The sequence below is a fragment of the Orbicella faveolata genome, unplaced genomic scaffold (genome assembly GCF_042242905.1).
Source record: "Orbicella faveolata isolate gen_17 unplaced genomic scaffold, um_ofav_v1 contig_47, whole genome shotgun sequence".
Lineage (NCBI taxonomy): Eukaryota > Metazoa > Cnidaria > Anthozoa > Scleractinia > Merulinidae > Orbicella > Orbicella faveolata.
Genome location: NW_028301577.1, coordinates 19,520,693 through 19,547,220, shown reverse-complemented (window position 1 = coordinate 19,547,220; position 26,528 = coordinate 19,520,693). Strand labels below are relative to the sequence as shown.

Below are 26,528 nucleotides of genomic sequence, written 5' to 3'. Positions count from 1 at the left end.
TCCATTGCGCGGTTTGTACCGAGATTGTTGCAAAATCGCTAGTTTAGCGTTCTTTCGTCGAGTTTGAACAATAATTCTGCTGATTACGTAACCACCGTTATTATTTTAAAACAACACATTACAGGAATGTTTGAACTAAGAATTAAAACTATGAAATCTGAATTGGCGATCAGTCGGATAAGATTACCTAAGTTTAAAATCGATTTAATAAAATCCAGAAGGGTAGACCGAATGAATTTACGGGCTTTATCATGGTGCATATACGAATGTAGTGAAACTGTTTGTACTTTTAATTCCCATGTGGATTCTCTTTGGCTTAGAACTAAAAACATATAAAACGAAAATCACATATAAGGAAGTGTGAAATCATTGAAGAGGACAAATGTAACAACTTGAAAAATGTTGAAAAGTCATAACACGTTTACGAACGAGATATCAGTGGTAGTTTTGCAATGTATAAAAGCCAATCGATTAAGAGCAAATTTGCTTCTTTTTGTGCCTTCTGACGCGAAAAGAGCTCGGGTGTAAAGCAGTAGTAAGTTTCAAAAATGCTAGGTGTAGTTAAGTGTGTAGACGTGAGAATTTGACAACCATGGTTGATATGACAAACATGTGTATTTAAATATAAGTGTGTGGAAGTGAGACTGACAACCATTGGTGATATTACAAACATGTTTAATTTAAAAAAGGATCTTCGTTGAATAAGGCGGTGTTTTTTAAATAGACATTGTAATTTGGACCGATTGGGTCTGATGAAAGGGCCTTATTGTCTGAACCCTTTTAAGGTACAATGACACAATTGATTAGCAAACATCTACTTAAACGTCAATTGCTGTTCTTTCATCGCTTTATACTGGCAATAAGATCTAGAGTATGCGATGATAACAAGTGTCTATACAATCTATGCTCTCGTGATTACAATACCATTCTTGTTACTAGTCACAATGTTGCTTCACGAAGAAATACATGTATCAGATCTAGAATATAAAAAATGTCAGTCGGTTAGCTAAATGAATTGGAAAATATTGAGCGATACGGGACGACTTAGCATTCACTTGACCTGAAAGAGCGATGGATGAGAGAAGTGGATTTCGCGGGATTTCGCGCGCGAGTGCTTTTGTTTTGGCGCGAACTCAAGTATATTTCAAAATGTCTTTCGCGGAATTTGTAACAGACTTGTGTACCACCTTGTACAACAGAAATAAAAAGTAGAAACTTCTATTGAATTGTTACATACTAGGGTTTCGTTCGCAGACAGAAGATCGAATTTAAACAAAATTCACCCGTAACATATACTTGTGACAATGTTTTCCTTTTTTTCCCTTTAAATTCACGACGCATCACGCATGTCTTTTAGCTGTTTTTCACGCGTCACGCGCCAATTTTTGCCCTTATCCCGTGTCATGCATTTATCCCTTTGGCGTTTTCATCCATTGACTTATAAATTACAACCACCTGGCCTTGTACAGCACAATAAACGGTTCCACGTGAAGGTGAAGAGGGGGGTGAATAGGTTTTCGGATCGACGGATTCGATCTTGAAAAGCGCACGGATTGTGGATTTTTCCGGTAAATCGAGCGGATTCGCGGATTTTGAAAACACGGTGGATCGTGCATCAGCTGTGAATTTTGGCGCGGATTCCGGATTGAGCCTGTCTTGATGTTTAGATCTTGGGTCCTAAATGAAATTTGGATCACAGATCTTTCGTCAGCCTTGGTTGGTATGTTAATGAGTTCATCCAAATTATGTCTTTTTTTCCAAACAAACCTCATTTAAACACAGGTGTGAGACTGTTATTGGAATTGTACTGTGTGATAGTCGTCTAGCATGTTGCCTGTTCTTTACTATTTGTGCGAAATTAACAATGGCATTCACATTTACCAGTTTACCTTTGAACTTTTACACTTCTGTTTCCGGATGTGGTTGTGATTTCGGATTTGAACAAAAATTTTGGCGGATCGACGGATTTGGTGAAAAAAAAAAACACGGATCGGCGGATTTGCGTACCTCTATTCACCCCCCTCGGTGGTCACACACTAGGGTCTCATCCACCCACTGCACAGTTAAAATCGCCTCAGCTACACGTGACAGTGCCACCTTGGTAGGTCTGGAAGAAAACTCTAAGAAGAAGTAATGAAGCTTCCTGTCCCTTGGAAGCATTATGTAGCAATACAGTATAATAAATATTCGAAACACTTGTTTGTAAGAAAGCACTGCTAAATAGCGAGATCTCCTGGGGGGAAGGGGGGGAGGGGGGGCTCTCATACAAAAAGAACAGGGGTGCTCGTCGTACCTTTCAGGGGTCAGTTAAAAAAGCGGAATTGGTACCTCCATAAAAGGTGATCAGCCTCAAACTTTTGCGGTACCTTCTAGGGTATTGAGCCGAACAAAATAAAAACATTATTCCATGCTTCATTGTTTCTCAGCTTGGAGGCATCTTGCAAAGCATAACAAACATGCTAAACGCTAATACACGAGAAAGTACCGCCAAATTGCGATATTATTTCAGTGGGTCAGCACACAATACGATTTCGTGATTACTCCGGTAGACGATACAACTACAAGAGACAGCTTATCACAGTAATTCTGCAAGGGAAGTTGATAGTCCTGACATTGACCACCTTAGGGTTGAAAAATAATTCGCGCATTTAAGTGGATTACACCGGTGAGGGGCGATGAATCCTACAGAATAAAGCGATTTTTATACCACTGGAAATCAAAGAAAGAGAATATACCCCCGACAGGCTTGAAGGAATAAAGTAAAACCATACCAACCAATTAACAAATCTCGGGCAAATAAATGCATGCCATCTTGGTTCAGTGCGACGGAGTCGGTAGGGGTTGTTGCCTATTTTTGGGTGTACTGCTCTAATTTGGGAGTTGGGAGGGCTATTATTCGTGTACGGAAATCCTGTTAAAAACTAAACGTTAATTTTGGGATTCAATCAAGAGACCAGTTCAACTATCGAGGACTACATAAATAGATTAAAACCCATTACTTTACATATTGTATGTTTAAATTCGGGGGAGTTAGAGGGGTGGCGGAGTAATTTACACGAAATTTCTTTTCACAATAAAATCTCCCCTCAGGCCCGGATGCAGTGTTTGTCTGAAAAACTCGCACGTCAAATAATTCATTGACAATTTGATTTTTTGTCAGCATAAAATGACGCTATTTCTTTTCAGAAAATCAACGTAACCATCGCGTGTTTCTTAGTTTGGTGATCTCGGAAGTGTACACGTACATACATTCTCCATCGGATTTTAAATATTATCATGTTTGTTTACACGGAAGACGACCCTGAATTCTTATGCCTGGCCGGATAAAAACTTCACGTAGATAAACGGAACTCTAATTTCAGATGTTATCTGGGTTATTTTCATTCGATTAGTAGCGATTAGTGGTTCGAAGATAAACCACGCTGGATAGACCTGGGTAGTAACTGAAAACGTTTACGTCAGCGTTGACGCATGGGAACAAATTTAGCCCCAAGTTTTGAAATTTGTCCAGGTTGTTGTAAACAATCTCGATCTCCTCGAATCTTAACCATTCGTGGTGGCGCTCTGTGGTTCATTGTTCCTTAGTTAGGTACATACAGCTTTTCTTGAGTTCGAAGGTTTTGCGACACGGTAATTGGGCTGCACCGCAGACCCAAAGGTGTTCTTGTAGGGGTACGTGGACGACGAATGGGAAGTAAAATGAACATCCTGGATGGCTATACCCGTGGATTTCCCAAGAAAGAATTTTTTTAAAAAAAACCATTGACTACAACCCTTTTCACATTTGCATTTTAACTTAGCGGCTTGGCCCCTCAAAAAACTAACTTAAATTAATTAGCGCTGGCAGCCGTGTGGGATTCGTTTCGCTAGAGAAACTTTAAAGCTAATACGTGTCCGGTCATAGGTGATTTACGTCAAGAAATTCAGGAAAGCTTCTAATTAATCATTCGTTTTACCATCTTTTAGTAAAGATAAACCCCAAGACCAGACTTTTGAGTTTAAAGGTGATCCTTTTACCCAGACAAAAGAGGGGTGAAAATGATGGCCGGAAATAAGAAAGGTCGCCGCAAGTCGTTAAAAGATCGATGCAAGAAAATGAAGACTAACGACAGTTTTAATTGTGCAATCACACGGTACTTTGCACGTGTACGATGGGCACTGAATGTTTATTGGAAACTGTACTTCGAAATCGCGTCAGGAATGTTTGGCATTTTCATTCCAACATTAACCAGATCAGATAAAAGCACTAGAAACGAAAACACAGGATAATCAAACAAATAAAAACAGCAGGACAAGCGCTCTCGATCCCGTACGATTTTTCGTTTCCACGCCCGATTCATTGATTGTTTTGAAGGACTTGTCAGAGATATTATCCAGAGCGCTGAACTTCACGAATAGCAGCCGGAACTCCAACTGTGCTAAAAATTTGGCAAAGGATAAATAACTGACGATTTCTACATTCCTGTGAGCACGTCGGAGAACAAAGAGAAGAAAACATCTTGTGATAGTGATCTAAGACGGAAGACGTTAAAGTACACACTGGAGGTGTATAAAAATAGGGTTAAACAAACTCTAGCCAACGTCTGGAAAGTTCTACAAATCAACCACAATCGCTCTTTGGTAACGTCAACAGAAATAAGTGAAACGACTGACCTAGGCATATTATTTTCCTGTCGATGTCTGGCATGTAATAGTCGAGTACGCGACGTGCTTCTGTCAAGGCAATCATTCCGTTACAGGACACCCTGCGCGTGGCTTTGTGACACGACCTCAATCCAATCATTCCCCACGCCCCCTACTCAGACTATAAAGCCACTAATGATTTGTGTTTTTCGGCAGACGAGTAAGCAACAGAGGAACAGAGAGCTAGCAGATTTCGACATGGCAAGTCATATGAAGATATCCGTCCTGCACCTTTTGGTCGCAGTTTTGTTACTCTGTGAAGTTATCGGACAACGTTCATATTCACGCAGAACTTACAGAAGGCCTGGAGCGAGGACGAGGTACAGTTCTGGCACGATCAGGAGAAAAGGTATTGCACCACAGTCGATCCATAAATTCTACTGATCTGAAGCTTTCTTGATGCGTTCTTAACAATTTTGAACGCAACACAAGCCAAAATTTCCTACAACGTTTTAAGCTCGAGACGTCGTTTTCTAGGACACTTTTCGAGTTTAGAATTTCGTCGATTAAAAAAACAAAGTACATTTGTTTCTACTTTGTCTTGTTCGTGGCAGCGTTTTTTCGACTTGACGCAAACGGCAGTGAAAATGTAAGACCAAATTAAAGTACGCATTTGTTTAACCTTTGCCTGCAACGCCACATTTATCGATTTGTCCTCAAAAATTCATTTTTTGTCTGGAACGTGGTTCGAAAACACTTGGAGTTTGAGTCACGACGACATCGGATTTCAGAGTAAAAAGCAAGAATTCTGTCGAGGCCTGCAAGTTAATAGCGAAAATCTTCTGCCTGGTCAAAAAGAAACGAAAGTTTCACTATTTTCCAATTTCGTTGCCTTTTTCGATGGTAGATGTTTACAAGCATTTTGGCAGTTTTAAACATGAAACAAATCAGACCGCAAGGTACTCCATTGTCTTTGAAGGAAACGTTTAATTCGCAATGTTTTACACCATATGCCACTCAGGAAGTCGAATAAGGACCTCATGAAAAATACCTGAAGCTCGTTTCATCACTATTTGTTTTAAAATGAGATTTCATCGTTTGAGAGGACGGTAAAGGCTTAATGCGTAACACGTGAAGAGAGTAAAACTAAGCGTGTGACGCATGAAAAACATCCAAAAGAGATGAGTTATCGATGCGTAAATTTATGAAAAATCACTTTTCACGGTAGTTTAACTGAGTCTATGGGATTTGTGGTTGAACCAGTATCACAGCACCCCCGGCTTCGCTACCCGTAGAGAATTATCTAAGAATTTATTGGATGCAGTTTAAGCATGATTGCAATCTTTATCGCCACTTAAGATTTCCGTCTTTTAATATAATCCACCCGAGTCAAATAGCTTGGCATAAAAAAAAAACATAAGCGATGGTAGATGTCTCACACGAGTATTGTACTTTGCTGGAGTGATATAAAACAGACAAAAAAATAATCAAATTTCCCCTTTGAACAGCTCATGTCTTATTTCCTATTTACCTACAGAGGCCCAAGACAAGAAATGTAATGATGATTTTTTTTTGTCAGTTGATCGCGCAGGCCGCGCGCGGTGTTTGCGGGCTTAGCGTGCGAGAGTCATCTTGCGTGACGCGCGGGTGGCCGACAACAACACCCACGCGTCCTTGAAATACACGTAATTAGTATCGTACGAATTTCAGTTGAATTGCTTTTTGGCTGTTACGATGCCAGGATATTTAGGGGAACCACGTCTGTTCCCGTCGTATTCTAGACTTGCCACAAGTCAACCTCATGAGTCTCAGAGTATGAGTTTCGGGGTAGAATAGCTAGGCGAGCGAAGAAAGCTGCAAGGTTTTAGGCCGCAAAGTGGCCGAACGAGCGAACGAAGCGCAGGGCCATACATTATGTCAGTCGGGATAATTTATCTGGTCGTACTTCATTTACTAACACAATCTCCTACTGATCTTTTTCTTTATTCTCATCACCTGTTTGTTTGACAATGTATGGAGCTGTTAGGAGAAATAAGATATTGATCACACTTTCTCAATCTTTCTCGCAGAGTGCAAAGACGAAACAGCGCAAAACGACACGTGCGCGAAGCTAGTCAAAGAACTGGGCGTACAAGTGTGCCACACGAAGGTCAGCCAGCTAAGAGCTAAACTCGCGAGAAGCTGTGCCAACACTTGTCACTACTGTAAGTAGCGCGACTGAAGTACATATTTCATAAGAATGTACATTTTTCATGGCCGCCTCTAGCTTGAAAATATTCTTGTTGACATTTTAGATTACAGAGTCAAGCACACTTTTTTAAAGTATATATTTTATAAGAGTATCGAGGTTGAAGTTTTCCAAAATATTTGAAATAAAATACAACACAATTATATGTTTTTCACCAAAGAGTATAAGTTCTTCCTTTCTCTAAACGGCAAAACTAGCCCAAAAACAACCCAAGTCGTATGTCCGATGTTAATAACATTTCTGCGAGAGGTTACGTGTGTCTTATCAGGCTTTATTCAGCATGCAGGCTGGCTCCAAAATTACTTCAACGCCACCAAAGTCAATAAAACCGAAATGTCATACGCTGTAATTAAAGAATATTTACAAGAATGTTTTCAGCCAAAAATCGGCAGAAAAATAAGAATAGTTAGCCTCGACTGGAAAAACAATATTCTCATAAAAAAGAGTTTACCTCATCCCTATATAGGTTTTTATCGTTTTGTTAGCTGGTTTTTATTTAATAACCGCTATGACCTGCCAAGGGCACCATTCCGTACACATAATTGCAGAAATGCATTCAGACCCCAAGAAGAATGTTGTATATGCTGACAGTTCTCAATGCTGTTTTCAGGTGGAGAACCTTTGCAAGGTTGCAGAACAAGCAGGTACGGCTGCTGTTGGGACGCTTATACACCCAGAGGAGATATCTACGGCAGAGTAGGCTGTCCGGGTAAGTTCAAAACACGAAAAATATAGTTTCACGTCACCTTGCAGTTCAAGTTGAAACGTTCGCAAAGAAAACCCCACTGTTTATGAAAGAATCAAAACCAAGCTGAGCCGTTTTGGTTTAAAATAGGGTTAGGCGGTATAAATTTTAACCAGTTTGGTTGGAAAAAAGCTTTAGTTTGTATGAAAAAAAAAATTCATATATTATTCTCTTTCACACAGCACAACCAAAATTATTGAGGAGCTTTCTCAGGTATCCCTTAAAAAAGTGGAAGTTTTGAGTTCGATTGTTCATTATTTTACATTATTTGCCTTTCCTTCCCCCCCCCCCCCCTTTTTTTTTACTTTTTTAATAACCTTAAATGTAAACCGCCATGGACATATTAGTGGATTTGGCGCTATGTAAATACTTATATTACTATTGCACACGAGAGGCGATTATATAGACGGTCCCCTATACCCCTTTGTAAAACTCAGTCGCGTAAAAATATTTGGCCTTTTCACGCGTCATAAATAATATCCAAAAATGATGGCCAAGCGTTTATCCGGCCCTAGCTTACCTGGAATTTATTTTGTTCCTTCCTCTGCTATAGAATGTAAAGATCATCTGCATCTGTGCCGTCGGTTTAGAAGATTCTGCAATTCAGAGAAAACTGAAAATAAAGCTTTCATGGAACTTCACTGCCCGCTATCTTGTGGAAAGTGCTTCCTAAGGAGAGGAAGGAAAATAACAGGACAGAAGATCAAGATGTCAGACTGGAGCAAACTGTGAAGTAAGTTCGCTTAAATTCCTTTTCTGATTATTTTATCGTACGAGTTCGCCACTAGTCCCTGATTCGCCTATAGAGGAATCGTTGTTTACAATATTTGACATATACATAAGCGATACAGTTTCTGAGCCAGCTACAAAAATTTCAGTTATGAATTTGGAGAGGGCGTAGAGGGATAAAACTGTCCCAAGGAATTTGAGCCCGATGTATGGCTTGCTTTTTGTGCGACGTGGGCTTAAAAGCTCCAATTTTTTTTTAAAACGAACTTATGGCTCATTCATAGCGCTTTCGGCACCCAAATATTCGGCTGTTTTTGAAAACCAATATTACCTTGAATATTGCAATCAATGAGTCAAAACTAGCCAAATACCAAGGTTCACTAGCTATCTTTGAAAAAAAAAAAAAAACTTTAAGAGAGATTTAACCTGCCATTTTCAAATTTCCCGATTTTTCAAATGAATTACTGTTCTCCTACGTGGCCCGAGAAATTCGGCTTTCTCCTGTACATATGTAGTTAGAAAATGTTTTTCTCATCCGTCCGAGCAAAAGAACTTGTTACGTACTCGTTTAACCACCGATTATTGTTTTACTTTCAGATTTTGAGGTTCAACATGTATAGCGGGATTTCCATGCAAATACAAGCCCATATGACAATATCCGGATTTCGGCTGAAGGAGTTTGAAGATGACATATCGCGACGGCCGCTCTATATGTGCGGAGTTTTAATCCAAAAGAAAAACATTGGCATCAGCAATTCACGAACGTAGAGCGTTCGTTTTGAAATCATGATTAACTGTATAATATATTTTCCGAAGGAATCAAAGGTTTCACGTCTGCAGTGCAGAGAACTATCACGCGCTACGAACATGCAATACTTCTTTCAGGTAGCGTCCACACTAGGCCGGATAAATTTGAGAACACAGCTTTATTTCTCCAGTTAGGCCTACCGTCCACACAAATCCGTCACGAAAACGGAGCCTTTCGAAAAACGATGACGTCACGATAAACAATTGATTTTACCTGACCGAGTTTTCCTCAAACACAAATCCAAAGACCGGAGATTGTTACGTTTTTAAATTTCTCCGGCGTAGTGTGGATGGGGTCTCAGTTAGAACGCTAGATTTTTCAGTTATTGGGGTGATTTTCAGTAGACTTGAGCTAGTTTTTACTGCAACTGTTATTTAAATGTTTTCACAATCTACAGCGGTGGACTGTAATGCACGATATAAATAAGGTCATCACTTTTTTTAATATTACCAAGCATTGCAATGAAAATCACCGCTAGAAAGTAAAGGATGCATAAACACATTCACAATTACGAAGTTTTGTTATTTATAAAAAGGTTTTCTTCGTGTTAAATATAAATAACCGAAATAAATGTCGGTTTTTCATGAAACTTTGGATGATCTATTTATTACCAATAACATTTCTAAGAGCCTTTTGTTGCCCATCTTTACTCTTATATTCCCCATGCAAGTATAATTTTCGTGCAGCGAAGGCTTTGCTGGTAGTGAGGGGGTGATGAGTTGAGGGGGAGGCGGGGGGGGGGGGGTGATGGAGTGACGTAATTCCGGTCGAAGGAATTGGACGTTTTATGATCCGTCTAGCTGAACACTTCACTCTCAATAATTCAAAACACTGAAGGAGCTCAATAACGTACAAAACTACCTTAAATTGAAGGAAACTTGAAAATAGTTTACTAAGATAGTAAAACACCAAAGAGATTGTAATAAAACATAAAGGAATAATGATAGTTAAGTTTGGAGAAGATTAACACGGATTAGAAACGACGAACTTGACAATTTTAGGCTAAACTTTTCAAGATGGGCAAACCGCGACGTAGCTCCTTAATAACAAAAGAACCGACGAGGTGACGCTGTTTTCAATTGAGTTCTTGACGGGTACTGATTATGCCGATTTTACTTCTCTGGTGTCCGTGATTTGGGTTAAGTACTAAACAATCGAGGAAATGTTTCATCACAATCTCAATTCTGTCACAATTCCTAAAAAATATTCCGCTGCGCTCCGTATTTTCAACTTTTTACACGGTGTTTTTCAAACTCTGCCTCTCGTGTTTGATAAAATATTTCATATACATGTAATGCCATTTTGAGATCTCTGGATCGTGGGTCAAGAAAACAAAATTTCCATTGTTACGACCTCGTTAATTCGTTTCTCGAGAGCCGGAAATTCCATGATGCACTCTCACTTATTTTACAGGAGCTCCCTGAGTAACCTTTTCCTTTTAGAAGCTTTCAAAAGCTCCCGTAAACATTTGGGTGAAGCTCGTGTAAAATTGGCAGTTTTCAGGTGACGTTGCCATATTTCAAACTAAAAAACCTACCAATTTTTTTTCGAGGTTTTAGCTTCATTAGATAGAATAGATGTAATAGAACGCTTTGGATTTCCAAGCTTTTGAGTTTCGTGACTGTAAAAAATGGTGGCCCAAAAAGGATGTCGCGTAGGTCAATAGATAACTTATCTCGTAAGGTTTTTGCTTACTGAACATTCCTTACATTAGACGAAGTATAAACATCAATATATCAGAGCTCTGGAGAAATAACTTTTTGCAGTTAATAGCAAATTTCAATGGTGCCCCTCTGAGGGGCACCTGTATGGCATTCCCATACAAAACTCTACAAATTTCATTTGGACAAAAAATCGTGGCGCGGACTGACTTGTTCATAACTTACTATTAAAAGCCTCTACCACACCTGTAAATAACGGTTTCTTTCCTTTTCTTATTTATTAGCTGTCTAAATGTTGAGACAGGATCATGCAACGGGACTATTCACATGTATGTGTGGAGTTGTTATCACTAAAGTTGAGATAATCAACAAAACTCCTGTTTGAAAGTGAAGAATGATCATCGCAGTTAATTTTCCAATTTAAGCAACTGGAAAGAAGAAGCCTGAAAAAAAAAAATCAGGGCTTCAACGGGATTCGAACCCGTGACCTCCGCGATACCGGTGCGATGCTCTACCAACTGAGCTATGAAGCCACACATTGGGAGCGAGGTCAATTAATTGAGTTCATGTCTTCCCGCGAGGAGTGAAATGATGTAAAGTTTATATGAAATTTTTTTTTTTTTTTTTTCAGGCTTCTTCTTTCCAGTTACTTAAATTGGAAAATTAACTGCGATGATCATTCTTCACGTTCATCTATAACCGCAGTTCATATATGAAATATTTCATATAAACTTTACATCAAAACTCCTGTTTTTGAGACTGAACAGTGTTGGGCAGTCCAGGAGCTTGGAAACGAATGCAGAGTTTCCCGCGCAATATTGCTCACAAGGTCAACCTCGTTTCCAGGCCCGCGTTGCCGCGTAGCCTTTCGCAAGTCACGATAAGGGATCAAAGGATTTTTCTGAGCGTTGCGAGTGGCCTAGTGGGACGCCACTCTCTCAAGTAAGTGTTGTGTACTCCAACAGTGTGACACAACACCGCCACGTTCCATTCTCGCCTGTTTTGCAGGCATAAGTGGGGAAAGGGTAGGGAGGATTCTTCCTCTTTCCCACTCGGCCTCTTTAGACCATCCCCGTTCTCTCTTTCCCTTCCTAACGTTTTATGCCAGCCACGCAGGCTAGTTCCTATCGTAACGCCTACGTAAATGACTGCCCCTGTAACTACCTTGATCTCGTACGTATCGTAAACTTGGGCTGCCTGTGGTTCATCGCGTGATGTTCGTGTGACGTGACGAGTTTGCGTTGCGTGCTTGCTGTTTATTAAAGCGTACGTCTTCTTCTTTTTTTTTCAGAGATCATCATTCTTTGTCCAGGACACACGGCCGGTGAGTATCAACAATTTTATTCTACATTCTACTCCGCAGTTCGCCCCAGAACATTTTCCCAGTTAATTACTAGAAAAGAACATTTACGATGTTTAATAGCTTTTGATTTTCTTATAACTGAAGTCAGTGTAGAAAATGATTTCACGATATCATTTTCAAATTTGACTTCAATCAATGATGTCGACTATACCTACTTAATTTATCTTCAGGCACAGCACAATTTTCATGATCAATCTTATACTCGTTGTTATATTTTGTTCTCAGTTGTTGTGGTTGAGGGTTAAATTTTGTATCGTTTTGTAGAACCTAGAATTGCGAATCTTGGGATGGGTAAAGATAACAAAAAAAGACAACATGATTTGATTTCTATGAGCTTCGTAAAACTTTTCCCCCTTACCGGTCGTTCTTTATTCTGTTTAGCATGCGATCAATAAACCAAACGTCATCGTCGTGTAATTTAGCATAGATAGAAAGAACCAATTTGTTTATAGCTAGCATCCTTTAGAACCAGCTGAGTCTATATCTGGTAATTTTATTCCCCTCCAACGGCCAAAAAGGATGTGATAAAAAATGACCCCGACTGCCAGACCATGCCGTGCTTCGTACATGCATGAGATCTAGCTTTGTTCGCATCTCAGTTAAAATTCTTATCAAATTTTCATTACAGTGAGAACTTATAATATTATAATAGCTTGCTGAATTGGGCTTACCGGGAATAAAACATTTTTTGCAGGTATGGCACAATGAACTGTTCAAGGTTTAGGCGACTACTTTCAGTCAAAAAAATGTTTCGTGATAAACGCGAACTATTTTCCTTCCGGTTTAAAAGCAATCTGCGTCCATGCACAGTGGGTTTTGGCATCGAATTTTAAGATAAACAAAAATCATTATGCTTGCATCACGTTTGCGTGAATTACAAAAACACGGACGCGGTATTTGTCCCCCAAAAACAAATTTCGGGGCCTAGGGCGACCGGAACAGTTCAGAAATTCTGAGAAATGTTCATTCGGATGCCGAGAAGACCATGGCACGAGCAGTGTTATTTATTCGACTGTAGGGCAGAGCACTTCATGTGCATACCCTAAGATGCCACGCCCCCAAGGAAGATAACATCATTCTGCAAGCAACAGTTAAAGAGGCTATATTATACATGTCGTTAGCAAGCTTTTGGAACGCTCAGCCCACCTACCCTTTAAAAAAACAGCGTTTTCCATCGCTGTGCCATTTTCCGGCTACTTCAAAAGTATGAAAGAGTGACCGTTCAATTGAAAAGCTACTGAAGCTGAGCTATGAGCTATTGATTGTGTTGCAAAAGGTGCTTCTCACAAGTTTAGGGTGTCGGTCAAAACGTAGCGTTTACCACTTTCATATGACAATGTTTATGCTGTAATTATGTTTAAAGTAATGAGGCAAGAAGAATTATCCCCAAGTCAAAGTAACCTCTGGTTAGTGGGACCGGAGCGCGGGCGACATTTCAACTTAGCCATTGCAACGTGACCACGAAGAATCAACCAATAAGAGCGCACGTTAGATTCAGCTGATTTCCAGGTATGACTTTGAAAAGTCAAAACCCAAAAGACTGATGAAAACCGTCGCTAAATCCAGTATAATGGTCTAGTTTTGTCCAAAATTACAATACAAGTGCACTGAAGCTGAAAAAGAAGTCTTATAATGGGCAAGGCGTCCATAAGAAGCTATAAGATTGTGATGTCAAATTGGAAAAGTCTGAGAGACGTTTTCAAGTTCTTTTGCCCTGCCTACGAAAATCGCTAAAAAAAAATCGCTTCACATTGCTCTCTCATCACTGAACAATTCACTTCATATTTTCATCTCAGTGTTCTTGGCGCATTTCGTGTGCAGGTGTACGGTTTTGATCCGTAAATACAACAAAATTTCCGTAACAGTGCCCCATTAATCATTTCAAGGTAAAATACACGAAGGAAGAGAAAGTAAATCAAAAAGGAACCAGGATGGTAAGGGGTTAAGACTGGGAAAGACGGATTACGGACGGATTAGTATCATGGACAGAACTTCTTTCAACATTACAGAACTTCTTTCAACATTTGTGATACTTCTAACGTGGACGATCCAGTAGGATATAAAGTTGTGACGCGAGGTAAAATAGTATGGGACCCGGTTAATTAAAGAAAAGCATTATTGAGACCCCACTGACCCGAACTCAGTGTTTCCTCCAGCCTTAAGTGGTATCAGTAAATCATCCATGTTAATTAAATCATTTCAATTTTCTCTGACTTTTATTCAAAATATCAATTTTCCCTGACACAAAATAACATTCCCTGACTTTTCCTGACTTGACGGATTACTCCCTCTGTCCATTTCCTGACCTGTGGAAACCCTGCGACCAAACAAATGTTCATCCAACTGACTTCTCGGACTCCGCCAAAATGGTGGCACTCAATTTCGCCAAATAATAAATGTTGTTCCACTTTCGTAAGACATGTTTGCAATGTATGTAGCTTTTAGAGTTGTATCCTGGGCTCTGTGAGACACAAAACGAGGCGAGAAATGTCTAAGAAGGAACGCATTCGAGAAAATTCGATTTGAAGTGATTACGGAAGTGCTGTCGTATTTATCACCAAATTAGTGTGAAAAAAAAGCGCGAAAACGTCAAATTAAGAAACAGCGTGGAAAAATAGCGTGTACGTGGTCCAAAATTAAACACCAAAGTGGCAAGATTATGTTTATACTGCAGGTTATCTTTTATCTCTTGCGAAAGTAAACCAAGTCTTGACCCGTTACTTGCGGAGTACCCCGCAGTTCTCTCTAGAACAACAGATTTTTATCAATTTAATGAACGAGACTTTAAAAACCTGGCATGCGTGCAAGAAATGTGCGATTATATAAATTCCTAAATCCTAAGTCGCGTGCCTCACGTCATCGGTAAAACACGCCCAGTAAATACGACAGGTATATAACGCTTATGCATTCCTCTTTTCAGGAGACAAGTGGAAGGAACAGAATTGATATCATCTCAAGCATCAAGACATGGCGATTCGAGCTGTTTCCTTTTTGCGCCTTCTGGTTGCAGTTTGGTTGGTTTGTGAAGTCTTTGCTCAACGCTCGGCTGGCAGAAGCAGTAGAAGACTAGCGACAAGGAACAGACTGCGAAGCGGCGAAGGTACTTGATGGTGTGAACTTTTCTAAAATCTTATCTATTTTAACCACAATTTTATCCAAAAGTTTCTAATGCAGCCAAGTGCAACATACCTCTTAAGAAGTATCTAGTCCGTCGAACGCAGCTCATTTCAAGTGTTTTGTTTATTTGTAGTGCCGTTGCAATGCTAGCAGAGTCGCTTCGATCTTTTCTAGAAAAATCAAGGAAGTGGAAGGTCAGCGCGCAGGATATTTCTTTTTTTAATCAATTATTTCCAGTTTGTTCGAATTCATAGCAGATAGCAGACCTTTGCTTTCTGAAAGACGAAATGCACGGAAAATATTCTACACCTCTAAATCTAAACGGCATAAAGTTCAATAGTTTGTAGGAGCACAGAATTCTTTGCTTTAGATGTCGTTCAATATCGGGACCTCTCCATATGAACTTGTTTCGTGTAAGCATGTTTAGAAATGGCGTGCAAACATTTTTCTACACGATAAGGATCTTGCGTTAAGGAGAAAAAGTGAATTCAAGATTGTTACATTATCGTGAGTTGAACTAAATCAAAGAAACAGTTTACTGTCAGTTACAACGTTGGGAAGTTCACAAAATCTGTGATGATGGATTGAGCCTCTCAGCTTTGTGAAGTATCGGAAGTATGTGCTCATTTGTCGATACCTGTTTGAACCTAAACTTAGACCTTGATGGGTGTCCTCCTGACAAAATAAGGCTTGTTTACGTGTTGTTTGTCAGTAAAGCGCTGGAACTGTTACAGTAGATTAATCCCTTTTAAATTAATGTGCTTAGTATCAGATCTTTTAAGCTCTTTAAATTAGAAGCAGGCTCTTTGATAATCGACGCATTGTGTGGCTTTCGAAACTCCCTAAGTTATGAACTGCTAAATTTCGCGGTTATCTTAAAATCTTAGCCACGGCACAGGCACAAAGAGCCAGAATTCTGCGAAGCTTTTAAAGGTCAATCAATCATTTATTTACCGTCAATTTCGGTGTTTGAGCAGCATGGAGTGTTATAAACCCATTGCAGCATGATGTCTCCTGAGAAATATTTGGAAAGTCCCAAACATCTCACCGACACAGGATGCAAAGAAACTCAGTTTTTCCGCTTGCCCGAGGGGCAGGTTAAAACATAGTTAATAGAGGGAAATGGTAAAGAAGCCAGGTGAACATCAAAGGAACAAACTAGTATTTTAAGATTTATGTTGGAAAGTCCTTGAACCCGTGCGTCTTTTGTTTTATGCTCATTGACTATGCACGAATTAAATAATCGCAATGCTTCTATTGGTTAGTTGTACGAGCACATAACCACCTTTTGTATTTTGCCAGGTTAATTCAGGGTCAACCCCCAAAATAGCCAACAAAAACGTACATACAACAAAGAACTTTGCCAGGTTTCATAACCCGATTTCTCTCTATCATCTATGGTTGAAACTTGGATGTACTAACCTAGCAGTAATTTTAACTACCCCCCCCCCCCCCCCATCTCCTAACAGTTTGATCTCTTAAAGCACTAAAAGAGAGTACAGCACCTCTGCAAACTTCACTTGCTCAGCGGGAATTGGAAGGATAGAATCTTGACCGCAAAATCTACGAGCCCAGGGCAATCCGACACAAAAACGTTTTTCATTGCACGCTGCGGCAGTGGCTCACGCTATTTTTATCAGCGATACTTAATTAAACCGCATCATTGCAATTTGTCAACTCATAATATCAGATACCTGCTGCCGCTTGAGGAGGTCAAAGTTTCTCAATTACTTCACGCCTCCCAGCCATCACGCCAAAAAATATGTTTAGTCCTTCTTCGTCATGTTTTATACCTCTTGAAAAATCATATTTGTCATTTGATGCCCCTTAAGCGAGAAAAACACTTCCTAAACTGCTTAGTTCTTACTTTAAAACATGTTGCCAAAACATCCCTCTATTTTAATATATTTCTGATCGATATGAGTGATAACAAAGAGTGGTATCATCGGAATTTCTGTAAAGGGCTCCGCAGTCTGGCAGTACATGTAGTGGTACAAACTCTGACGTAGAAAGACCTTCCGAATATGTTTGATATATCTTTTTTACATTCAATTCGATAGATATTATAGGTTGTATTAGCCGTCACTATGCGTCCTGCGCTAATAAAGGTCGCTGATAAAATTTCGCGCCATGTTCAAGTAAAGGAAGTTTTGTCGAATGCTTCAGTAGCATTGCGACGCCCGTCGCCATTTTGTTGAAACGACTAAAGATCTGAATTTGCTTAGGCAAAATGCCGCTGGCTGTGACCAAATGCAGTGAAAAAGTTGCGAACAAATTCTAAAACGCACTAATAATAGTGGCGACGAGAAGGAAATTATACTTCTCTTATCTGTAAAATAATCATATCAGTTTCTCGAAGCCCGCCTTACAGTGTCTTATGATAACTTCGTTTAATTAACACTAATTTTCGAGAACAAGACAAATCAGTATTGAAGTCATAATGAAGTATCAGTAATAAAATTACAATTTGTTTACCATTTAGGATCACTAATTAAGCTTAGGATTTCGTTAGCCTGTTTTCAATGTTGCCTTTATCCAAGTTTCATATAAATACGTTATTGGATGGCACGTCTTAAAATCAAACCGATTCCAAAATCAAGCCTGTCGATGAAAGGTTTCATAATAGCTTGACCGTACTAGCGAACATGCACTAGGTTTAAAACAGCTCTTTGCCTTAGAGCCTAAGCCCTTCCTGTTACTGCGTCATAGACAAAACTAGGTGGTTTTTAACAAACTATTTGACAATGAGCTTTATTTTGATCTTAAGAAACTCAACTAGAAACAATTGGCTTGCGAGTCAGGCAACTGATTGAAATAGGAATGACCCGAATGCTGAATAATACTTTAAGTAGCGCTGTTCATTACTTCGCTGATTGCGTGCCCCCAGCACCCAAAAATCAATCACTTGCTTACTTCAAATGAACCATCTTTTCGAACACATAAACTTATCGCTTAGGTGTCCGAAAAGAACGAAATACACCTTTGAGAACCATAGGAAAGATAGTTAGTTTCTGCCCCAGTTTAAGAGGGACTCCCAGAAAAATTGGGTGGGGGTGTGGTGTGCGGCCCGCTTCCCAAAACCCTCACCCTATTTATGACCAAAATCTGCGATTTTCCCTTCCCTATTTATGACAAGACCAAAAATTCGTTATCCTCTTTATGACAGTTGCCCTAAACATAATTTTTGAAGGGCTTTTGTTTATGGTCTTATCGATAATGATGAAAAAGTAGCCTCTTCTAAAAACATACCCAATTCAAGACTAGAGTACAAAAACCATACCCCATCTAAGACCAAAATGGCCAAATCGATACCCTACTTATGACCAAAACGGCTGAAAAACCATACTCTTTGGGGCCGCACATACCTTTATAGCCCATGTAAGGGAGTACCCCCCGGAAGAGGGATTTGCTAAGTAAACTCCTGTCTAAAATTGCAGAATGCAAGGATCAGGAAAGGTCACATGACACCTGTGTGAAGCTTACCAAGGAGCTGGGATTAGGAGTGTGTGACACTGGAATTGGTCAGCTGAAGACCAAGCTGAAGAGAAGCTGCGCAAAGACCTGTCACTTCTGTGAGTAACACAACCTAGACAGTCAGAGAGTCACGCAACACGCATGTGTAATAAAACAAGTATAGAAGTGATGTTACAGAGTTTAAGTAACTACGACGGCGTGGCCGAGGACAACGTCGTTAAGAAATGAATTTATATTTTACCCACGAATCTCGCGATACTCTAAAGTCATTTAGTTTGTTTCTCTATGTCAAAACTATTTCAAAATTGAATACGAAACACAGCTTAAAATTCGGAATGTACATTATATAAACTATCGGCCCTGGTTCACGTCCTCCACACAACGCAGAATTTGGTCATTTCACGTTATGGTTTTACAGAGGACGCTAAAGAAATGTACGAAGAATTATAACACATGTGGACAGCCACTGTTCTGCTCATTAAACCTTTTGTTTAGCGACATTCCCGTTGCCGTTGTGGTTTTCTTAACCTTCCTATTTACTAGCTCAAATAAAGGGAAAGAGAACACGGGTTCTAGCTTCATTTTATATATCAAGGCATTTGAAAACTCAGAACCATTTTGTGTTATAGTATGCTCGACTGTCTTGTTCCCAGGGCCCATCAATTCCCTTGACCCACCCTGTGAGAAAACTTAAAAGGTAAACCAGCAACCTCACTGATCAAGAAAACCGCTGGTACTGGAAATATCGTGGAGACCAGGGAGACAGAAGCAGATGAAAATTTGTCTTTACTGGTTATTGACATCTTATTTCGCCTTACAATATCGCTACAAAGTCTGACACGAGAATTACGAAGCTGATCATCAGGGGGAAATCATGTTCTTTACAACATCGCTACAAAGTCTGACACACAATTAACGAGAATTACGGAGCTGATCATCAGGGGGAAATCATGTTCTCGAAATTAAAGTCAAAATTGTCTTAGAAATGTATAGAAGCCATTAAGAAGAATATCAGTCTAACAGTTCTCACTGTTGTGTTCAGGTGGGGAACCTTTGCAAGGTTGTAGAACAAGCAGGTACGGCTGCTGTTGGGACGCTTACACGCCCAGAGGAGATATCTATGGCAAAGTAGGCTGCCCGGGTAAGAAAACACGCTAAAAATATAAACAGCCAATGCATTGAAAGTAAAGTGAAAAAAAACTTTTGACACTTGAATCCTCTTCAGTTTTTCAGTGACTCTCAAATTACTTTTTAAATTCATTTTTTCTTTTAAACGCATTTCGAAAATGTTAATTGGCGTGAAAAGAAGTGTTACAGGGAGCTTTTTTGTAGTACATGACAAAGATCACCTCCATACATGCAAAGATCACCGCCATATTTATGGGCCTGTGGCTGATGTGCATTTTACCATGGAGTGATGGCTTTGGCAGTCAAAAGTTAAAAACGAAAATTCAAAGCAAACAAAAATATAAAGAGCATTTTAAAAACCTTGATGGTTTTCCAATAAACAGTAACGTTTTGTACCAGCCGGTGTAGAAAGCGGTGATAATAATGATAATGACAATGACAATGACAATGACAATGACAATGACGATGACGATGACGACGACAACGACGATGATGATGACGACGACGACGATGATGATGATGATGATGATGATGATGATGATAACCTTAGTTGTTGTTTTACGTTAGTACCTTTCATTTGACGTTCTATTCCGGGTTGCTTTGAGGCAACGCTTAACCCAGTAGAGACCCGGCTTATTGTAATGATAAATGTGATGAAACTGAAAAGATTCTAAAGTTTCGCCCTGGACAGGTGCTTGTAAACTAAGCTACGTTTCCTCGGAAAATATCTAAAGCATGCCGCGAGGTCGCCATCAATAGGCCATTTTCGAGTTGTCTTTTGCCTCTATTTCAAAACGAGTCTTCGTGCAAAACCATTCATGTGGAAATGAGTCTCGCCTACGGGTTCATTTCATGCAAATCAAATTCATTTTCATATGAACTGTTTGGCACGAGGACTCGTTTTGAAAACGAGGCACAAGGTAACTCGGAAAGGGCCTATTGAAAATTTTTTATATTTTCCCCCTTTCTTTTTTTGGGGTTGTAGAATGCAAAGATCACCTTGATTTGTGCCGTCGATTCGAGGGATTCTGCAGGTCAGAACAGAAGGAAAACAAGGAATTCATGGAACTTCACTGCCCTGCAACTTGCCGCAAGTGTATAAAAAGAAGGAGAGCGATAATAAAAGGAGAGAAGATCAAAATGGGAGACTGGTTTCGTCTCTAAACTGGACAACCGTAAGTTAAATTCTTCGAAGGGGTATTATCATTGAGATTTAATTTTACCGTAATTGCGGTAAAAATTGGACTAAAGTCACGACGGGTTCCAACGCTATAGTGAACAAAGGTAATTTAAAGCCTTCGCTACATTTTTGGTGAAACGGGTGGTAAAATTTTGACTTAGTACCTTCGCTCATTCACCCAAGGTTCGCCGTGCACATTTTGAACACCGAGATGATATCACTAAGTGAATTCTTGTATAGAAATAGCGAATTCTTCCATTATTATTCTAGAACACAAAACTAGAAATAAAAGAACTCTTTCTGGTTTTCTCAATTTGAGAAGCTTTGAGAACATAACCTTATCCGTGTGTAACTCATGATAATATCCCTCGGACAACGTCACTGCACAAGCAAAGTATTATTATTATTATTTTTTAACAAAACAAGACTTTTAACTTTTCGAGGCCGTGGTCAAGAGAATGCCACATCACGATAGAATGACAATTATCTCACCAAATTGCCGTCGCCAAGAGCCTTTTCATCCCCCCGCTGGGGGAGGGTGGTACTCTACAAAGTTGTATCAGGAGAGGCTCCGCCCCGAGATCCAACCCCTTACCCTTTTGTAAACCTTAAATTGAAAAAGGTACCCCTTTTAACATGCTTTCATAAACGGTCCGTTTCCATGAATAAATGGCCAAATCAGGAAATCTTATTTCTTGTCATTTTCATGTAGTGCTCAATGAATCAAATCATGCAACATCAGGTGCGTCTGTTCGAAATATTTTAAATAACTGAATGACAGATTTCCCTACCCTTTCATAAACCTCAGCTTGTGAATTCCTTACCCTTTGATATACCTGTAGCCTGACAATGGTACCCCTGTCGGGTGGAGACACACCATATAGGCCATTACAGGGAGTACCCCCGCCCCCCTCCACACGGCCTGCTCTCCCGCCTGGTGCCAGTTGCCCATAATGCGGCCGAGCGTCTAGGGCAAAAATTGGACTCATAAGCCACCTGCGGACGCTCCGCTGATCAGCACGAAGACTATCATCCTCGACCTAAGCGAGGGATAGCCACGGCGACGACGAACCCCCTCCCCCCGACTCCCCCAGGCTTTTTACTTTCTGCAATATCATCCAATGCCTACTCAAATCTTCACCCAGAAATGTTCCTTTATCTTTCAGATTTGTGACGGAAGCCTCTTCCAACTTGATGGAAATTCAGCTTTCTGGAGCATTGTACAGCCTGCGATCGCTATATTATAGTCGAGGGGGTTTGATTTGACAATTAAAAGAGCGCAGCACTAATAATATTCACGAAGAAATTTATGATGATTTTTCAAGTACATGACGAAACGAAATATTCTTAATGATAGGATTTGCCAGCATACGCAGTGAAGTGTCGTGTGAGACGCTATAGAAACGGCAGAGAGGGGCTCTAAGAACTACAGCTGTAATTTTAGTATACTGTATAGTTAATAAATATTACTAATAAAGCCAAAGCGGACTGAAGTAAAAACATAGCCTTTTTTGTACTGGTAAGTTTTCTTTTTCTACCCGCTAACTATAGCGAAAATGCCTCGTTAAAACTGTCGCCGGGGTGGAGGAGAGGGGAGGGGGGGCTCGAGCTTTATTTGCCCCCGAAAAGATGCCACTTTAAAACGGACAGACTGCGTTTTCTATTATTTCTTCGAGTGCAACCCTAAAGGATACCTAGGCGGCTAAAAATGGCGATGTCTCGTCCTGAACATCCTAAGTTTGACGAAAATCCTTGATTTACACCCCTAATCGAGATCACGAGCACCCCGACCTTTTCATGTGGGAGCCCCTCCCCCCGAGCCCTAACAAGGAATATTTTTGCCCCTGCAGGCTCTCCGACCACAGAGCTGGAAAGCTAAGAAGGCACCCTAGGTGGCACCCACCTACAAGGCACCCACTTAAGCTTAGCTTACATTTGTTAAAGTAAAGCAATTTCTTTGCTCTTTTACATCTGCGGTGATGGGTAAATCCCTTTGCAGATTACATATATAGATGTAGATGTAGATAACAATATTCCTGTGGTGAGAACCAAACGATGATTAAGCTTATCCCCCGGGGATGCTCCCTTATATGGGCTATATTGGCATGTGCGGCCCCAAAGGGTATGGTTTTCTGGCCGTTTTGGTCATAAATAGGGTATCGGTTTTAGCCATTGTGATCATTAATAGGGTCTGATTTTTGCACTCTAGTCTTGAATTAGGCATTTTTTTTCGACGAAGTCACATTTTCATCATTATCAATAAGGCTGATCAACAAAAGCCCCTTACAATGCCTTTAACATCGGTCTGAGCTAGGAACCTAAGTGTAAGGCAGGTTTGAAACAGGGTGTTGATTTAGGGTCAGATCATAAATAGGGTATTGAAAATCGCAGATTTTGGTCATAAATGGGGTAAGGGTTTTGGGAAGCGGGCTGCCCACCCCCACACAATTTTATCCTTTTGTTTACTTCGTTTTATTGACGGGGTTTTGACAGAAGCTCTAAAAAAAAATATAAGATGTATAGATTGCAAGATTGTTTTATTTAAATTCAGATTTACCATGAAGAGACAGCTCTTGAAGAGAACAGTAAGTCAAGCTGATCCGAATCGTCCACCATATTATTGTTCTTCCAAGAGAAAAAGAGAACATGCAAGACAACTCCCCCCGGGTTTCAGGGGGACCTTCGAAGAAAAACACTTTTGCTGCTTTTCTTGGAAAATATGAAATTAGATCTCAAAAAACAAATGCAAACTGTAGCTACATAATTAGCAATGAGTTTCTGTGAGTTTCGAGCCGTCAAGTTTAGCCAAAGCCGAGAGATCTATCGATGTATGAGAAATTGACCAGTATGTACGAGAAATCGGAAATCGACATACATCTGGCAGAGCCTCTGCGCCTGCACTCACTTCGCACAGCGGATTTATATAACGAACGTGACGTTCGAATCTCTGCAGAGGAGAGAGTACATGTTGTTTTAAGACTTCAAACCGAAGCGACTGCATGTTGTTTAAAGACTTCAAACTGATGCGACTGAGTAACCTTCGGATCGCCAGGTTTACGTTTGGAATCTCGCTTATTTGGATCGCCTATTTTCAGTGAGTTATGGCCTTATGATATGCTCCACTCACGAAGGAGCGAAGAGGATGAGTGAGTGATTTTCAGTGAGTAATCTTACGTAGCATAGAGCGCAATAACTTTGGATCAGAACTTCATTTTGCACCGTTAAGTTTTCGTTCGTTGCATTTATGACCATTTATAGCCATTTATGGAAGGTCTGTATGGTGATCGTAACGCGATACTTCTGTTTTCGTCTTGAAAAAACTCGCGACAGCAAATTTCAGATTTTCTCAATTTCTGTTCTACTTTCTGTTTTGTTTGTTTTTTTTTCCAGGGGTTATTTTTGTTCCCTTTCAAACGAAATATGGTAAACTGCTCTGCTGCAATTGCTTGTTGAGATATTTAATATATAAAGAATATCGTTTCAAATTTGGGGCGTCGATAAAACCAGGAACATGGAAGATTCCGGAACATCCCGGAACATCGAATAATTATCATAATTTTGCCAAAAATATGTAAAATGAAATTTTAAAAAATTAAATCAAACAAAAATAAACTGGTATCAGCTTGAAATATGAAAAGATATTATTGGGGATAGGGGAGTCGGTAGCAGAGTGGTAGGGAACGTTGGGTATTCATTCAACTGACCACAATGAGCGCAGGCTCCTCCTCTTTCCCGGCAATTGCGTCACGTCGCTTTTCAGCACTCTGTTTTTCAACACAAACATGGACGATTCTGACGATGAATGCCAGGTAATTCATTACGTCTCCTTTTTTGATCCCTGATTTCTCCAACATCTGAGGTGTTTGTCTGAGCATCATACAGTTGCTTGTTAAGCCAGTATTCATAGTTTTGTCCCTATTCCATCTTCATGTTGCTATTTATCATCCCCAGTTTTCGCGCCTCTCCGCTTGGAACGCCTGGCACTATGATCCACTAAGTGCAGACTCGGCCTTTCCGGAAGCCCGAGTAACAAGGAAGTTATTATTAATAAACTAGTGGTAATCAAAGATTTATAGAGCAGCGCGTTCACGTGCGGTTTTCGCATGTCTGGTTTCCTTTGGTGGTGTTCGAATGGCTCGATAGAAAACTAAGTTTGATCGAATGTCAGATAACGATCTGCACGTGAAGTTGAACTAGCGATGAATAGATTGTAGCCTGCGGTAAAAGTATTTTTAATTAATTAAGTATTAACTTGTACTGGACAAACATTTTCTAGGAGATGCATTTAAACTGTTGGCGACACTTAGAATTCAATTTCAGATCGCCAACGCTTGTAACAAATATTTCTAGAGACAATAAAGTTTTGACCAGCGACCCCGCAGGACAGCGCGCGCGTCGCCAAATGTTTTTAAATTTTGTGTTTGTATTTGTTTACACTGTCATCAGAGGTCGAGCAGTCGGAACTAGTTTAGACAAGAAACTCAATGCCGAAGAGTTTCTATTTCTATCTCATGGAGAAACTATTTCTTCATGAGAAATCGTGTATACGCATATCTTTGTATTGACATAATGAATTGAATAAAGAAATCACACTCGTGTACCCATAATTTTAGGTCTGATTGAGGAGTTCGAACGCCACCACCTTAGTTTTCTGTAAAGAACGAAATCTGGAAATAAAGGACAGTCACGTGATTAAACTGATCACTCCTTTTAGTTGCTAGCCTTAACTCATTGCAGTGACTTTCATTTTTCTTTCTTTTTTCTTTTTTTTATGTTTGTTTTGTTTCTATTTTCCGAGCTGATACCAGTTTATTTTTGTTTGAATTAATTTTTTAAAATTTCACTTTACATGTTTTTCGCATAATTATGATAATTATTCGATGTTCCGGGATGTTTCGGAATGTTTCATGTTCCTGGTTTTATCGACGGCCGTCAAATTTGTCATTTAAAACTGTCTGAAAAGAGTTAAAAAAACATGTGTTGCGTTGGTTTAGTCTCCTTAGTTGATAGTTTGGATCTTATTCAATTGCCTAAGGGGCATTATGGTCAGTATGAGTGATATAGTTAACAGAAAAAGAAATAAAAGTTTTAGTTCATGCATATTAAATGTTTAAGTGTGTTCAATTTTTTCATGCATATTAAATGTTTAAGTGTGTTCAATCAGCAAAATAAGCGGGTGTAGCTTTAGTGAGAACTATTACTGGTCTTAATAAATACGCTCTCGCCGTGTGCTCTTGTTACGTCTCACTCGGCTCGGACCTCGGAACTTCAGTCTGAGGGAGGGCATTCAACGAAGAACGAACAAGTGTTTAACGACGTCATTTGAGAGTTAAGCAAGAAGCTTGAGGCAGACGGCAAACGGCAAAGGTTACCTCTGAGTTTGTGTTCTTTTCTTCTAATCCTCAAATAAATCACACAACGTAGTAAAACGTCTCCAACTATTCACAGCAAA

At 39.8% G+C, this 26,528-nt stretch overlaps 2 protein-coding genes across 2 annotated transcripts; both read left to right on the top strand.

Annotated features, from left to right (window-relative positions):
- Positions 1-4,839: 4,839 nt before the first annotated feature.
- On the top strand, positions 4,840-9,742 carry LOC149097493 (uncharacterized). The gene is made up of 5 exons (XM_089280090.1): positions 4,840-5,032; positions 6,693-6,827; positions 7,482-7,580; positions 8,170-8,349; positions 8,943-9,742. The coding sequence occupies exons 1-4, from the start codon at positions 4,882-4,884 to the stop codon at positions 8,346-8,348; spliced, it is 564 nt and encodes a 187-aa protein (XP_089136216.1). The 5' UTR covers positions 4,840-4,881; the 3' UTR covers position 8,349; positions 8,943-9,742.
- Positions 9,743-15,097: 5,355 nt separating this feature from the next.
- Positions 15,098-22,576, top strand: LOC110066978 (uncharacterized). Its single transcript, XM_020774245.2, has 5 exons — positions 15,098-15,277; positions 18,732-18,866; positions 19,811-19,909; positions 20,882-21,071; positions 22,243-22,576. Exons 1-4 carry the CDS (start codon positions 15,145-15,147, stop codon positions 21,058-21,060), a joined length of 546 nt encoding a protein of 181 aa, XP_020629904.1. The 5' UTR covers positions 15,098-15,144; the 3' UTR covers positions 21,061-21,071; positions 22,243-22,576.
- Positions 22,577-26,528: the final 3,952 nt, after the last annotated feature.